Genomic DNA, 15,444 nt, shown 5'->3' with positions numbered 1-15,444 from the left:
CAAAGGAGGAGGCTGCAATGCTTGGTAAGAAATGTATGCATTATCCTGCCCATGTAATTGTAACCCCTCTGTACAGTATGTTCACAAATAAAATTAAATTAAATTAAAAAAAAAAAAGAAATCCAATTTGGACCTTGAAGTTCTGAATTTTCTCATCTGTAGACAAAAAATAGTATCTACTTAGTAGGTTGTTGGGTGCCAGTGGCTCATTCCTGTCATCCTAGCTATTCAGGAGGCTGAGATCTGTGGAGTGCTGTTCAAAGCCAGCTTAGGCAGGATAGTCCATGAGACTCTTATCTCCAATTAACCACTAGAAAATCAGAAGTGGCACTGTGGCTCAAGTGGTAGCATGCTCGCCTTGAGCTGAAGAGCTCAAGGACAGTGCCCACGCCCAGAGTTCAAGCCCCATGACTAACAACAAAAAAAAGAGAGAACAAATATTAAATGAGATAAAGTCCACATGCATATATCAGAGTTGGCCAAGGTCAGTGGAACTTGTCATTTTTAGGAGAAGTATGTTTAGGAAAGGTCTCCCTTAATCAGTTCTAGGGCTTCACTGATGTACACATTGCCCAAAGGGATTTAGGACTGCTGAGTAGGAATCACAGAACACTTGGCTGGATCCTCTGCTGTAGAGCCTAGATAAGTGGCAAGTTACAGCAGAAGTCCCTGACTTGCAGATGAAGAGGAGGAGGCCTGGAGATATGGCATGACTTGCCTGGAGAGGTGGACGGGGGTAGCCACCTACTGCAGCACCTTACCTCAGAGACCCAGGGAGCCTGACCTGCGGCTTCCCCCTGCCTTTGTCTTGGAAGAAACTCTCCAGGTCTTCATTATCTTCAGAGCTGATCTCATCACTTTCTGAGTCAGACTGAAAGAAAGTCTCCAACAGACCCAATCTTCCCTTCTGCTTTAGAGTCTGTAGAGTCTCATAAAAGCTCCCAATGGAGTCTGAAGTAGAATCCGTCTCCTCCTCTGGGCTGAGGAAATCATGCAGCTTGCCAGCCCTGGGCAAAACCAGCTCATCTTCTGGTTCAGTGTCTGAGGAAGATTTGGGAGGAAACATCTAAGATGGAATAGAAATAAACTGTGGGTTAGTCAATAATCTCAAAGATCTTCAAAAACTACCTTCATTTCATGTTGAATAAGCATCAGTATATTAAGGATTAGGAAGGAGCAAAGGGAAAATAAGATGTGTTTCTTTGTTCTGAAGCCATTTCACAACTTGCAATTTTATGGCTGTGCTTGGCTGAAGGATCAGGAGAATTTCATAAACAGCTAAAGCTGGTTCCTTATTCCATTCAATGCAGAAATCACTGCTAGAGGAAGCAGCTCATTTGCACCATGCATGCTACCCTGGGTGTCCAGGAATCCTCCCCATGACCTTAGCCACACTGTACTCTTTCCTCTCTCCTCCCTTTCTCCCCACCTTCCTCTCTCTGCCCTCCCTCCCCTTCCCCCCTCTCCTCTTTTGGTGCCAGTTCTCGGGCTTGAACTCAGGGCCTGGGTGCTGTCCTGAGCTTTTTTTTTTTTTTGCCTAATGCTAGTGCTCTACCATTTGAGCCACAGCTCTACTTCCAGCTTTTTGGTGATTAATTGGAGATGAGAATCTCACAGACTATCCTTCCCCAGGCTGGTTTTAAATTTGGATTCTCATCTCTCAGTCTTTTGAGATCTGAGGGTGACAGGCATGAGCCACCAGCGCCAGGCTCTTTTTCCTTCTCTTGTTTGTCTATGGGGAATAAACTTTGGTTAATATACCTAATTAATAATTAGGTTAATTTGTTGCAGTACATCATGGAAAATCATTGGGAACTTGTGGGAGGAGATAGATTTTGTAGCTTGTCCTGCTTGGTTCTGAGAAGGGTTTGAGAGAGAAGGGATCGGCTCTGCACAGATGCTGTCATACACTGGCAGTTTTCCACTTAAAACAGTAAGGTGTGGAAAAGTGAAAATGGCTGTTAAAGAGGCAAGAACAACAAAGCAGGGAAGGGTAAGCAATTGATAAGTAGGCACTTTTGCTTAGCAAAGGAGATACGAGTGATTCTATGGCTACATTATTCTCCCAAGAGAAATACTGCTGGCCTAGTTGTCTGCCACAGTTTGAGTTATGCAGATGCTCTTTAACTTAGTGTGTGAGTTATAACCAGATAAATCCATTCATTATAAGCTGAAAATACTAGAACTCACAAATTCATTGATTACACCTAACCTACCAAACACTGTAGCTCAGCAACACAAGACACTGTATTCATTGTTCTCATTCATGATTGTGTGCTGATTACAGAGTGCTATCCAAAATTTGAAGTACAGCCTTCATGGTATGCAGCATTTTCTACTTGTAAAGTCCTAAGTGGAACCATTGTAAGTCAGAGATGTCTGTACTTCTGCCGTCTAGAGCTTTTTTTTTTTTTTGGTCTGTCGTGGGGCCTGAACTCTGGGTCTGGGCACTGTCCCTCAGCTCTTCTGCTCAAGCTAGTAGTGCTCTACCACTTGAGCCACAGCGCCACTTCCGGCTTTTTCTGCTTATGTGGTGCTGGGGAATCCTGGGCCTCATGCATGCAAGACAAGCACTCTACCACTGAGCCACCTTCCCAGCCCTAGAGCTCATTTTTACTGTCTCACTGTGGAGGAATTTGGAATTGCCACAGGAAGAAGATCTGGGGTAAAGGGGTTCTTGGTTAAATGAACAGCAAATGCAAAGGCCTTAAGGCAGTGTTCTGGGAGGAAACATTAAATGAGTTTTGCAGCAGTGGAAATCAGGTCAGTGTAGCCAGAGGACAATGGCTGGCATGAGACATCTGTAGGAGGCAGGGATGGAGCCAGAGTTGGAAATGGGTGCAGAAGGGAAACTATCTGAGGGCAGGCCACTGCTGTCTTTTAGGTGACTCCTGCCTCTCTAAGGTTCAGCTGTGATACTGTAAAGAACATTAGATTCTTCTTTCTTCTTCCCTTTCTTCCTCACTCTTTCCTTCTATTTTCTTTTTTGATACAGGATCTTGCTATATAGTCCAAGCTAGCCTCAAACTCTGCCTTCTCCTTCCTTAGCCTCCTGAGTGCCAAGATTACAGACATGTGACACCAAGTTAGACAAAAACAATAGGGGTGTGTGTGTGTGTGTGTGTGTGTGCACACGTGTGTGTGCGTATGTGTTGGTACTGGCAGTTTTCCTTTTGTATCCTGTTATTTTTTTTTTTTGGTCGGTCGTGGGACTTGAACTCTGGGCTTGGGCACTGTCCCTGCACTCTTCAGCTCAAGGCTAGCACTCTACCACTTGAGCTAGAGCACCAATTCTGGTTTTCTAGTGGTTTACTGGACTTTCCTGCCCAGGCTGGCTTTGAACCTCGATCCTCAGATCTCAGTCTCCTGAGTAGCTAGGATTATAGGCGTGAGCCACCGGCGCCCGACTCTCGTGTTCTTTCTTTTTTTTTTTATTGTGAAAATACTGTACAGAGGGGTTACAATTACATGGGCAAGATAATGAGTACAGTTCTTTTTTTTTTTTTTTTGGGTCCAGTCGTGGGCCTGAACTCTGGGCCTGGGCGCTGTCGCTCAGCTCTTCAGCTCAAGGCTAGTGCTCTACCACTTGAGCCACAGCGCCACTTCCGGCTTTTTTCTTTTTGCTTATGTGGTGCTGAGGAATCAAACCCAGGGCCTCAGGCATGCAAGGCAAGCGCTCTACCACTGAGCCACCTTCCCAGCCTGTGTTCGTGTTATTTCTGTAATTTATTTTTTGACAGTCATGGGGCTTGAACTCTGGGCCTGGGTGCTATCCCTCAGCTCTTCAGCTCAAGGCTAGTGCTCTACCACTTGAACCACCAGTACCACTTCTGGTTTTGTTTTCTCTTATTGGAGATAAGAGTCTCATGGACTTTCCTGCCCAGGCTGGTTTTGAACTGTGATCCTCAGATCTTAACCTCCTGAGTAGCTAGGATTACAGCATGAGCCACTGGAACCTGGCTTTGTACAATGTCATTTGTTCCTTCATTTTCTCCCATTCCTTCCCTCCCATCTCCACCAATGAGTAGAAATGTGCGTGAATACACCATATGTAAGGTAAAGAATACAGAATCAGAAAAAGAAAAAAACAAATTTAAAATTTAAAGTCTTTTGCTTCCATCTCTTTGGAGTTCGTTTTACTGTAGATATTATTTTATATAAATATGAAGAGAAACTTAGGCATTGCCCCTTTGTGATTCTCTCCTAATACTATCTTCTTTTGGTCTCATGTGAGCATCTAAAATCCTGTATAATTTGTTGTATCCCAGTGGGGGGTCTTAGATTTTTGCTGGTCTCTTGAGCCACAATGCCACTTTTTGTTTTTTTATGCTTAAGTGGTGCTGAGGAATCGAACCCAGGGCCTCATGCATGCAAGGCAGGCACTCTACCACTGAGCCACTTGCCCAGCCCTCACTAATTTTCTGGTGGCTCTAAACTGCAATCCTCCTATCTCTACCTCTGGAATAGCTGAAATCACATGCATGGACCACCATGCCTAATTAATTACATTTATTTATTTATGTATTATTATTTATATTATTATTTGTAGTTATTGTATATTACTTATATTTATTGTTATTTATATTATGTATTATTACTATTTATTCCCTCTCTCCTTCCTTTCCTTCTTTCCCATTCTCACTCCCTTTCTCTTTTTACTTCTCCTTCCAGGGCTGGGGTATTAGATATTAAACCTAGACATTCTACACTTGAGTCATGCCCCTAGCTCTTTTGATTTTATTTTGTTTTTGAGATGGGTTCTCACTACTTTGCCTAAGCTAGCTTCCAATTCCTCAACCAGCTGCCTCCACCTTCTGAGTAGCTGAGATTATAAGTATGCACCATAATGCCAAGACTTTTTACTTAAAAAAAATACAGCCTCATTGGGATATAAATTCTACAGTTTACAATTCCAAGTTGGCACTCTACCCCTTGGGCCATGCCTCCATTTCTGGCTTTTGGGTGGGTAATTGGCGACAAGAGTCTCACAGACTTTTCTGCATGTGCTGGCATTTTACCTCGGTCCTCAGATCGCAGACGCCTGAGTAACTAGGATCACAGGTATGAGCCATCAGTGCCTTGCTAGGGCCAAAGTTCTTAATTTCTCAGCCTCAGTTGTTTCTTCTATAAAATGAGTGCAATTATACTACTGGGTACAGGGTAGTTGAGAGAAAATTTAAAACAAAACAGCTGGGTGTCACTGCTATGGTCTTAAACCTGGGGAAGAATTCTGCCCTGAGCCCAGACGCCCTGGGTTTGAATGCCACCCGCCCTCGACACCACCCTGCCGTCTTGTCTCCATGGCAACGCCAAACACTTTTGTTTCTAAGACCTTCTCTACCCGTGGCAGTCTTACTTTCTCCCCTCTGGTTTCTCGCCTCACCTGACCGCCGCTCTCGGAGCCCTCGGGGGCTGCCGCAGGCCTCCCCACCGTCATCTTCTCAGCCTGGCAGAGCCGGGGCCGCGGCGACCGCCTCAGTGACAGCAGCGTTGGCGGCCCGACCGCGCCCGCCACGCCCCCTTTCTCCCAAAGGTCCGAGGATCGTTTTCTGGTTGGTCTAGTTCCTCCGCGGGTATCACTTCCTGTCTCAGAGACGCAGCACGGGATTGGAAGACTCTGCTCCGGAAGTACTAGTCAAGGCGGGCCTGGCGGAACGCCTGGAGCCGCGGGGTGGACTGCAGCATGGCCGCCCGGCTCGGGGTGAGGCGGTGGGGGCCATGGCCGGCGGCTGCATGCCGGAGCCCTCTGGTCTCCTGCCGGCGGTGGTCACGCGCCTCGGCAGACAATGTGTACGACGTGGTGGTGTCCGGCGGAGGCCTGGTGGGCGCTGCCATGGCCTGTGCCTTGGGTAAGGGCATCGAGAGGCCGAGTTGGGCCGGTCGTGGGAAGAACTGCTTGTTTTGTCCACAGACCCAGAGTCGTCGGCCCGGCGGTGGTCACTGCCGTCCCGGAGGCGCGGGGGCCCGGGACGAGCGGCGCTGCTCCCCGGAGTTGCAATCACTTAGGGTCAAAAGTGGGCGGGGCTTGCGAGTCCTTCTGGGGCGAAGCCTGCCCTGGGTAACTTAGTTGTGAGCACCGTGCTGAGGCGCTACACAGTGGAGCATTGGGCTAGGTGTTTCGATTGTTGTTGTTTTGTTTTTGCTTAAAAAAAACAAAAACAGCTTTATAGCCGGGAGCCGGGAGCTCACATCTGTAATTCCAGCTACTCTAGATCTAGGATCATGGTTTGAAGCCAGCCAGGGCAGGAAAGTCTGAGACTCTTGACAGCAGGTAATGAGCAAATAACCAGAAATGTAGTTGTTGCTCAAGCGTTAGTGAGCACCAGCCTTGAGGGTGGCTGGGAGGAGAATATTATCTAGCATTGAGTTAAATTCCATGTATCTTGCTTTACATTTGTTATTTAAGCCTCTCCACTGAAATATGTTACAGATATAGATTTTTTTTGTATTTATTTATTTATGCCAGTCCTAGGGCTTGAACTCTAGGCCTGGGCGCTGTCCCTCAGCTCTTCAGCGCAAGGCTAGCGCTCTACCACTAGAGCCACAGCACCACTTCTGGCTTTTTCTGCTTATGTGGTGCTGAGGAATCGAACCCAGGGCCTCATGCATGCAAGGCAAGCACTCTACCACCGAGCCACCTTCCCAGCCCCTGTTCTCTAGTATGTTTGCTTTAACTTTTCTAACATGGTACACTAAATAGCTAAAAAATAAAATTCAAACCCCAGAAAATTAAAGGAAGAATAAAATGCAAGTTCTCAGAGGAAGGAAAAAAGCAGCTGACATGTGCCCAGGGGAGAAAGTCTCAGGTCTGGTGTGAGGACCACTCGTGGGATGTGGGATCACACAGTGCGGCACTACCCTGGAATCCTGTCCAGACGGTGAGAACTAGAAGGCAGTCCCTTTGGCCCAGGTCTGTACTCCCTCCTTGCGGTAGAGCTGCTGCCCACACTGCCCACAGAGCAGCAGCGTCCTTCTCCACAGCCTCCAGTTCCAGGAGCCGCTTTGACTTTCATACTTCCTGCTGTGTGGTAATGGTGCTTCTCTCTCTTCTCATTTAGATTTGAAACCATTTTTTTTTAAGAGTAGAGGGGCTGGAGGTATGGATCAAATGGTAGAGGTCTTGTGGGAGGCCCTGAGTTCAAACCCAGAACTCCCCACCCCCTGCAAAAAAAAAAAAGGAATACCCCCTTGCAAAAAAAAAAAAAAGGAATAAAGGTTGATGAATTTTCTTTTTTCTTTGTCGGTTGTGGGGCTTGAACTCTGGGCTTGGGCCCTGTGTCCCTCAGCTGTTCAGCTTAAGGTCAGTGCTGTTCCGCTTGGGCCACAGCACCACTTCTGGTTTTCTAGTGGTTTATTGGAGATAAAAGTCTCACGGACTTTCCTGCCCAGGCTGGCTTTGAACCGAGATCCTCAGATCTCAGCCTCCTGAGTAGCTAGGATTACAGGCGTGAGCCATGGGTGCCTGCGGTTGATGTCTCTCTCTCTCTCTCTCTCTCTCTCTCTCTCTCTCTTGTAATCATGCTACAAGTTGATTGTTTAGTAATGAAGTCCAAAGTTTTTGTTTTTTGCCCATTCTGGGGCTTGAACCCAGGGCCTGGGCGTTGTCCCTGAGCCTCTTTGTGTTCAAGGCTATCGCTCTACCACTTGAGCCACAGGGCCACTTAAGGTGGTTTTTTTTGGATGGTCGTGGGCCTGAACTTTTGAGTGGTTAATTGGAGATAAGAATCTCACAGGGACTTTTCTGCCCAGTATGGCTTCCAACTGCCATCCTCAGATCTCAGCCTCCTGAGTAGCTAGGATTACAGGCATGAGCCATCAGTGCCTGAGTCCCTTCTGGCTTTTTTTTTGTTGGTCATGGGGCTTGAACTCTGGGCCTGGGCACTGTCCCTCAGCTCTTCAGCTGAAGGCAAGCGCTCTACCAATTGAGCCACAGCGCCACTTTCTGTTTTCTGATGATTAATTAGAGAGAAGGGTCTCAGGGACTTTCCTGCCCTGGCTGGCTTTGAAATGTGATCCTCAGATCTTAGCCTCCTGAGTAGTCAGGATTACAGATGTGAGCCACCAGTGCTCAGCTCTGGCTTTTTAAAATGTATGGTACATTGTTGTTACCAATACTTACCCTAATTCTTGGCTTTCCTAAAATAACAGCAAATGTTGCTTTCCCTTCCCCCCTCTCTTTTCAGGATATGATATTCACTTTCATGACAAGAAAATCCTCTTGCTAGAAGCAGGTCCAAAGAAAAAACTGGAGAAATTACCAGAAACTTACAGCAACAGGGTCAGCACTATTTCCCTTGGGTCTGCAACACTTCTGAATAGTGAGTAGATTGCTCCGCCAGGTTCAACTTCATTCTAGGGTATCCTGTAGCGCAGTCACAGAGCATCTGCGTGGGAGCTCACTACACAGGCTAGGAGTGGTAGGCATATTGAAGATGATGAGTCTGAACCTTCTTTTCTCAACATCGTGGGGACGTGGACCCATTATAGATAAACTTGCAATGTCAGGTAGGCTGAGCCTATCTGAACTAATTGTAAACATCACTCTCCACTCCAAGCCAGCCTTCAAGAAAGTTGAGGAGTTGGCATGTTAAAATGTATTTTGGGTTAAAAGTGTGTGCACACAGAATGGGTTCTAAGGTCTCTGCCAGATATTACTCCCATTCCATCAAAAGTAAACTTTTCCTTTATCTCTAGTCTCTTATATTCCTTTATTTTATTTTTTGGTTGTGGGGCTTGAACTCTGGGCCTGGGCGCTGTCCCTCAGCTCTTCAGCTCAAGGCGAGCACTCTACCACCTGAGCTACATCGCCACTTCCAATTCCTTTATTCTTTATAACACTTACTGCTACCTGACATTAGTTTGGTTTTGCCTCTCTCTAACTAGAATGTCAGCTGTAGGAAGGAGAGACTTTGCCCTTTTTTTTTTTTTTCTTTGTGTCAGTACTGAGGATTGAGCTCCAGGACTCATGTGCTTGCTTAGCTGTTTCACTCAAGGCTGGTGCTCAGAGATTGGGAGATTGTGGTTCGAGGCCAGCCAGGGCATAAAAGTCAGTGAGCTGGGTGCTGGTGGTGCCTCTTGTCTGTAATCCTAGCTGCTTAGGAGGCTAAGATCTGAGGATTGTGGTTCAGAGCCAGCCTGGGCAGGAAAGTTGGTGAGATTCTTATCACCAATTAACCACCAGAAAACCAGAAGTAGGGCTGTGGCTCAAGTGGTAGAGCTCTAGCCTTGAGTTGAAGAGTTCAAAGATAGTTCCCAGGCCCAGAGTTCAAGCCCCATGACCGGGTGGGGGAAGGGAGGGGCGGGTGTCAGTGAGACTCCAACTGAACCAATGGCTGGCCTAGGGGCACACACGTTATGGTACCTAACAGGGGAAGTACAGTGGCTGGTCGCAAGGCTATACACCTGTTATCCTCGGTGACCCAGGGAAACAAAGCATAAAGCAAGACCATGGCCCAGTCCTACTATCTCATGACTGTAATCCTAGCCACTCAGGAGGCTGAGTTCTAAGGATCATGGCTCAAAGCCTGGACAGGAACGAGACTTCATTTTCCCTGAACACCCAGAAAACAAAGTGGAGCTATGGCTTAAAGTGGTAGAGCGCTAGCCTTGAATAAAAGGAGCTCAGAGCATGTAGGCCTTGAGTTTAAGCCCCATAACTGAGCCCTTCTCCCCCAGAAAAAAAGACCTCCTGCACATTAAAAATAACCAATACAAAAAGGGACTAGAAGTGTGATTCAAGTAGTAGAGTGCCTGCCTAGCAAGTGTGACTGAATTCAATACCATGTAGCACCCAGTAGCGGAAAGTTAAAAAGTCTTTGGAGTGTTTAATGAAGTGGTGAAGAAAACAACAACATAGGTGTAATTTTCCTTTTTATTTCCCAGACTTTAACATGATGTGGCTTCTATAATCTAGACTTAGGGAACAGAGTAGCTTAGTTCCTAGCCAAACAAGAGAACACTGGAAACCATCTTAACAGGATGGAGAGATAGAGAGCCCAGGTCCCCATAGTGGTGGTGCATAGATCTTCTGTTTTGTAGGTTTTGGTGCTTGGGACCACATCTGCAACATGAGATACAGACCTTTCCGGCGAATGCAGGTGCCTCCTTTACCCTTTCACTTTTGGTGAAGTGTCTTTGTGCAAGATATGAGTCTGTTCTGTAGGTTTTCTGTGAATTGAATCAAAGTTCAAACTAGGTTCGGGGCAAGATGGAGGGGAAGGAAGCATTCTGGAATATCTCCTGCAAGAGTAGCTGACAATTTGTGATTTTCTACTCTTGGTGAAGTGATACTTTATGTTTGAAGTATGTTTCTTTTGCCTTGGTTTTAATGCAGACTTTCCTTTTGTGTTTCAAGGTGTGGGATGCCTGCTCAGAGGCCTTGATAATGTTCGATAAGGATAATTTGGATGACATGGGCTATGTAGTGGAGAACGACGTCATCATGCATGCTCTCACTAAACAGCTGGAAGCTGTGTCTGGTGAGGCACCGTCTCATCCATCTTCTGCTTACTCTCTGGGAGGGAAATGACCTGCCTTAGAAGAAAGCTCCCTTTTAGAAATACTAAATGTCCACTGTGAAGAAATCCTGTGCTGGTTATCTTTCTTTTTTTATTAACAGCTTTATTTCTAGACAGTGTATTTCATACAATTCACCCATTGGAAGTATACCATTCGGTGACTTGTGCTGTATTTATAGTGTCCCACACACCTCGCCACTGTGACTTTAGAACATTTGCATCAATCATTAGGAACCTCAGTCAGAAGGAAAGTTCATACCCATGTATAGCCATTCTTCATTCCTACCCAGAACCCTGCCTCTCACTCATCTGATTACATCTTTCTAGATTTCCTATTCTGGACAATTCATATAAGTGGAATGAAATAGACCTCTCTCGGGACGTATTTTTGAGGCTCATATATGAACTTCGTCCCCTTTTATTGCACATGGTGTTCAATTATGCAGATATACCAAATGTTATTCTGTCATCAGTGGTAGACGTTGGAGTTGTCTCCAACCCTTTGACGTGTCTCTTGGGTGGTTTATTTATTTGCTTCCCTCCTCTCCCCTCCAGTCATAGGGCTTGAACTCAGAGCTGGGCACTGTCCCTGAAATCTTCTGCTCAAGGCTAATGCTCTACCACCTTGAACCACAGCTCCACTTCCAGTTTTCATATGGTTATTGGAAATGTAGTCTCATGGACTCTCCTGCCTGGGCATGTTTTAAACTGCAATCCTCAGATCTCTGCCTCCTGGATTGCTAGGTTTACAGGCATGAGCCACCAATACCTACTGCCCCTTTTTTGTTGTTGTTGCTTTTCAAATCCTTTTTTCTTATAGGACAGTAAATCACAAGATATTGCCATCCTGGGATCTTGCTTTCCATTTACTTATAGTTCTTTCCTCAGCCATGTGGCCCACTTTTCTAATACTTTTTTTTCTTTGTCTTTTGATCTCCCCAGACCGAGTGACAGTTCTCTACAGGAGCAAAGCTGTTGGCTATGCCTGGCCTGGTCCATTTTCCATGGCAGACTCCAGTCCTTGGGTCCATATTACCCTAGGTGATGGCAGCACCCTCCAGACCAAATTGTTGGTAGTTGAAGATTCTTATTTTGGCAGGGATCTTGCATGATATACCTTCGGGGCTTCTAGATTTAGAACTAAGCTACTTTAGGTAAGGATTTTGGTTAGATAATGACTAGTACATATTCAAGGCAACTCAAGATAGTCTCGGGTTTTAGAGGGTTATGACAGTTGCCCGGCACTGGTAATTCTAGCTACTCAGGAGGCTGAGATCTGAAGATCACAACTCAAAGCCAGCCTGGGCAGGAAATTCTGTGAGGCAAGAAATTCTCTGATGAACTAGCAAAAAGCTGGAAGTGGGATGGTGGGCAGCTGGCCTTGAGCACAAAACCTAGGGACAGCACCCAAGCCCCAAGTACAAGCCTCGGTACCAGCACAAAAAACAACAATAAAAGCAAGCCATGCTTTCTTCAATTCTGGATTGAAGCTGTTCTTTCCTTCTCATGAGTCCTGGTGTCGCTCATCTCCTTGTGGATCTCATCTCTTCCCGTTTGTCAGCTTTGCTTTTTACATGGCTGCCATTCCAGTGCCTCCCCTGACCTAGTTCAAATATGAGGAAACGCTGGCTGAGCTCACGCTATGGCTGGCACCTCTTGGGTTAGATGTCCATTTGCCTGCACTTGTTTACATATTAGCTCAGGCTGAGTTTATATATTTGCAGTGTGACTCCTGTATCCCACTATGAGCAGAACAGGCCTGATAAAATGTGTCCTGCCATAACTGTTGAGACTAGAGAAAACTTCAGGGGAAAGAGAGAAACTTGTGGGGCAGTTTGATTTTATGAAGCACTTGTCAGACTGACCAGACTTTCCTCTCCACACAGATTGGTGCTGATGGTCACAACTCAGGAGTTCGGCAGGCTGCAGGTATCCAGAACATTAGCTGGAACTATGACCAGTCCGCAGTTGTGGCTACCCTGCATTTATCAGAGGTGAGATCCAGAGCTTCCATCTGGAATCATAATCCTAGCCAATCTACTCTGCTCACAAGAACCATTCTCCTGGGCTGGGAAGGTGGCTCAGTCGTAGAATGCTAAACTCACATGCATGAGGCCCTGGATTTGATTCCTCAGCACCACATAAACAGAAAAAGCCAGAAATGGCACTGTGGCTCAAGTGGTAGAGTGCTAGCCTTGAGCTGAAGAGCTGAGGGACAGTGCCCAGGTCCAGAGTTCAAGCTCCACAACCGACAAAAAAAAAAAAACAAAAACATTCTCCTCTCTCTTGTAGGCCACAGAAAACAATGTAGCCTGGCAGCGATTTCTTCCCTCTGGTCCTATTGCTCTGCTCCCGGTAAGAGGTCCTTCCCCATCCTTCTCAAAGGCACCCACCCCACTTTCCTCTTTAGGAAGCCCTTTTTCTCAGCCTTTCTTTTGATTTCAAGGGAGTATCTCCAGTTCCCCTTCCCATTTTCCTTTATGGCAGGGCCCCCAATTTCAGAGAACTTCTAGGCTTGGAACAATGTTCTTTTGACACAGCTTTCAGACACCTTGAGTTCCTTGGTGTGGTCCACATCCCATGACCATGCAGCCAAGCTTGTCAGCATGGATGAGGAAGAGTTCGTGGATGCCATTAACTCCGCCTTCGTGAGTACTTGCTTTTCCAGCTACTTCAGTCCAAACTAAGGAAATTCATGTAGAATGCACAGCTAAAATAGTGTAGGTCCTCAACAAATGGTAATAATCATTCTAGAGTAGGCACAATCTATAGATAATAAAAGGCAACAGTAATTTTGCAGCTTAAATAGTAGTAATATTTGGTAACATTCTTAGGGTACTTACCAGGTTCAGGTTAAGAGTTTTACACATAGTTATTTAACTCAGTAAACCTTGGAGGTAGGTACTAGTTTTATCTTCAATTAGAGATTTGAACCTTAGGGGTTAAAGAGCTAGTAACATAGCTGGGTGCATCACACAGGCCCTTGGAGCTCATGTTTTCAACCAAGCTCACTACACTACGTCACTAGGCATTTCATGCTGAAGAATTGCTGCTCCACTGCTGTGTGGTAGCAGTAAGAATAGAAGGAACTGAACATGCAGGCCTGCATTCCTAGATGACTGGTCATGAGCAGTTTAAATATGTTAGGTAAATATGTTATTTTTCCTTATCAAGGGTTTTTTGTTTTGGGGGCTTTTTCTTTTTGTTAGTTATGGGGCTTGAATTCAGGCTCTGGGTGCTGTCCCTGAGCTCTTTTGCTCAAGGCTAGCACTCTACCACTTTGAGCCAGAGTGCCACTTCTAGTTTTCTGGTAGCTAATTGGAAATAAGAGTTTTACAGACCTTCCTGCCCAGGCTAGCTTCAAACTGCATTCCTCAAATCCCAGCCTCCTGAGGAGCTAGGATTGCAGGTGTGAACCACCAGCGCCCCACTCCTTGTGGAGCTATTAATTCCCTACTAATCCCTGGTCAATTTTCACCTTTCTCCTTTGTGCTACCGATGCTCAGTGGAGTGATGCAAACCACACAGACTTCATCACTTCAGCTGGCACCATGTTGCAGTATGCAGTCACCCTTCTGAAGCCCACTAAGGTCTCCGCTCGCCAGTTACCACCAAGTGTAGCCCGGGTGGATGCCAAAAGCAGAGTTCTCTTTCCTCTGGGGCTGGGCCATGCTGCTGAGTACGTCCGGCCCCGAGTCGCACTCATTGGGTAAGATAGGCTGAAGCAGAGCCTCTCCCTTCTCATTGCTGCTGGAGGCCACACCTGAATGCTGCTTTCTTCCTAGTGATGCAGCCCACAGAGTCCATCCACTGGCAGGACAAGGTGTTAACATGGGCTTTGGGGATATCTCCAGCTTGGTCTGTCATCTTAGTGCTGCAGCCTTCAATGGGAAAGACTTAGGTAAGGGTTTGGGTATCCTGAGGTTATATAGGTAAAGATCAGAACCCTGTGATGGTCATTGGTGTCTAGATGGGATGGACATGATGATTGTTAGGGATTTGACCTTTCCTCTTGCCCCTAGGCTCCATGAGCCACCTCACGGGTTACGAGACAGAGAGGCAGCGTCACAACACTGCTCTTTTGGCTGCTACAGACTTCCTAAAGAGGCTCTACTCTACCAGTGCCATACCATTGGTGCTGCTCAGGACCTGGGGCTTACAGGCCACTAATGCAGTGTCTCCTCTCAAAGTAAGAGGCCACTGTGACTTCGCGATTCTTGCTGAGGATGGACTTGGGGGGCGGGGTAACACCTCCAGGGGCTGGGAAGGTGGCTCAGTAGTAGAGTGCTTGCCTTGCATGCATGAGGCCCTGGGTTCGAGTCCTCAGCACCACATAAGCAGAAAAAGCCGGAGTGGTGCTGTGGCTCAAGTGGTAGAGCGCTGGCCTTGAGCTGAAGAGCTGAGGGAAAGTGCCCAGGCCAAGTTCAGGCCCCATGACTGACAAAAAAAAAATTAAAGTATAGATTATATATGTTATATATAATCTATATATAATTATATATATTACATATTATATATCTGTGCTAAAACAAGGCATCTTGAAAGGAGTATCTATCTGGGACTTTTGCTAAGTTGTTGCCTTAATCACTCTGGATATTTCATTTTAAGGTATTTCTTCACCATTCTCCCACCTGACAGCTGTTCAACCTGACAGTGTTACTTTGTTCCATTTTACTCCAGGAACAGATTATGGCCTTTGCTAGCAAGTGAGCGTTCCTCTTCAGGACTCTAACCCCGTGGAAAAAGAACATCCTGCCCTGTGATCTTATTTCCATGATTTAATTTAATAAATTTATACCACAATTCTTGTTTCTATTTTTCTTTTGCATAATGGGTCTATGGAGCCCAAATAATACTCTGTGTGTGTGTGTGTGTGTGTGTGTCCCAAATAATACTCTGTGTGTGTGTTATGTGTGTGTTATGTGTT

General features: G+C 46.1%; 2 protein-coding genes across 2 annotated transcripts in view; one reads left to right on the top strand and one right to left on the bottom strand.

The window, feature by feature from the left end:
* Window positions 1-5,449, bottom strand: part of Fam161b (family with sequence similarity 161, member B) — an 18,845-nt gene extending 13,396 nt beyond the window's left edge. The window contains exons 1-2 of the mRNA XM_013014732.1: window positions 5,384-5,449; window positions 762-1,066 (exon numbers count right to left, since the gene is read on the bottom strand). Of these exons, the coding sequence (XP_012870186.1) occupies window positions 762-1,066; window positions 5,384-5,437 (359 nt within the window). The 5' untranslated portion in view covers window positions 5,438-5,449. The remainder of the gene's footprint in view (window positions 1-761; window positions 1,067-5,383) is intronic.
* A 153-nt stretch (window positions 5,450-5,602) lies between these two features.
* On the top strand, window positions 5,603-15,320 carry Coq6 (coenzyme Q6 monooxygenase). The gene is made up of 12 exons (XM_013017586.1): window positions 5,603-5,849; window positions 8,184-8,318; window positions 10,039-10,097; window positions 10,355-10,478; window positions 11,460-11,590; window positions 12,404-12,511; window positions 12,810-12,872; window positions 13,058-13,165; window positions 14,024-14,226; window positions 14,303-14,418; window positions 14,540-14,706; window positions 15,198-15,320. Exons 1-12 carry the CDS (start codon window positions 5,684-5,686, stop codon window positions 15,225-15,227), a joined length of 1,410 nt encoding a protein of 469 aa, XP_012873040.1. The 5' UTR covers window positions 5,603-5,683; the 3' UTR covers window positions 15,228-15,320.
* Window positions 15,321-15,444: the final 124 nt, after the last annotated feature.

Source organism: Dipodomys ordii, unplaced genomic scaffold (assembly GCF_000151885.1).
Source record: "Dipodomys ordii isolate 6190 unplaced genomic scaffold, Dord_2.0 Scaffold2, whole genome shotgun sequence".
In the NCBI taxonomy this organism is placed as follows: Eukaryota; Metazoa; Chordata; class Mammalia; order Rodentia; family Heteromyidae; genus Dipodomys; species Dipodomys ordii.
The sequence above is the reverse complement of the archived record's forward strand: the minus strand, read 5'-3'. Positions and strand labels throughout refer to the sequence as shown.

Bases quoted from the DNA above. Each gene is read 5' to 3' on its own strand.
- Coq6 (XM_013017586.1), top strand. From the start codon at position 5,684: ATGGCCGCCCGGCTCGGGGTGAGGCGGTGGGGGCCATGGCCGGCGGCT. The intron at 10,098-10,354 runs GTGCCTCCTTTA...TTGTGTTTCAAG, and splicing joins GACCTTTCCGGCGAATGCAG to GTGTGGGATGCCTGCTCAGA. The intron at 13,166-14,023 runs GTGAGTACTTGC...ACCGATGCTCAG, and splicing joins ATGCCATTAACTCCGCCTTC to TGGAGTGATGCAAACCACAC.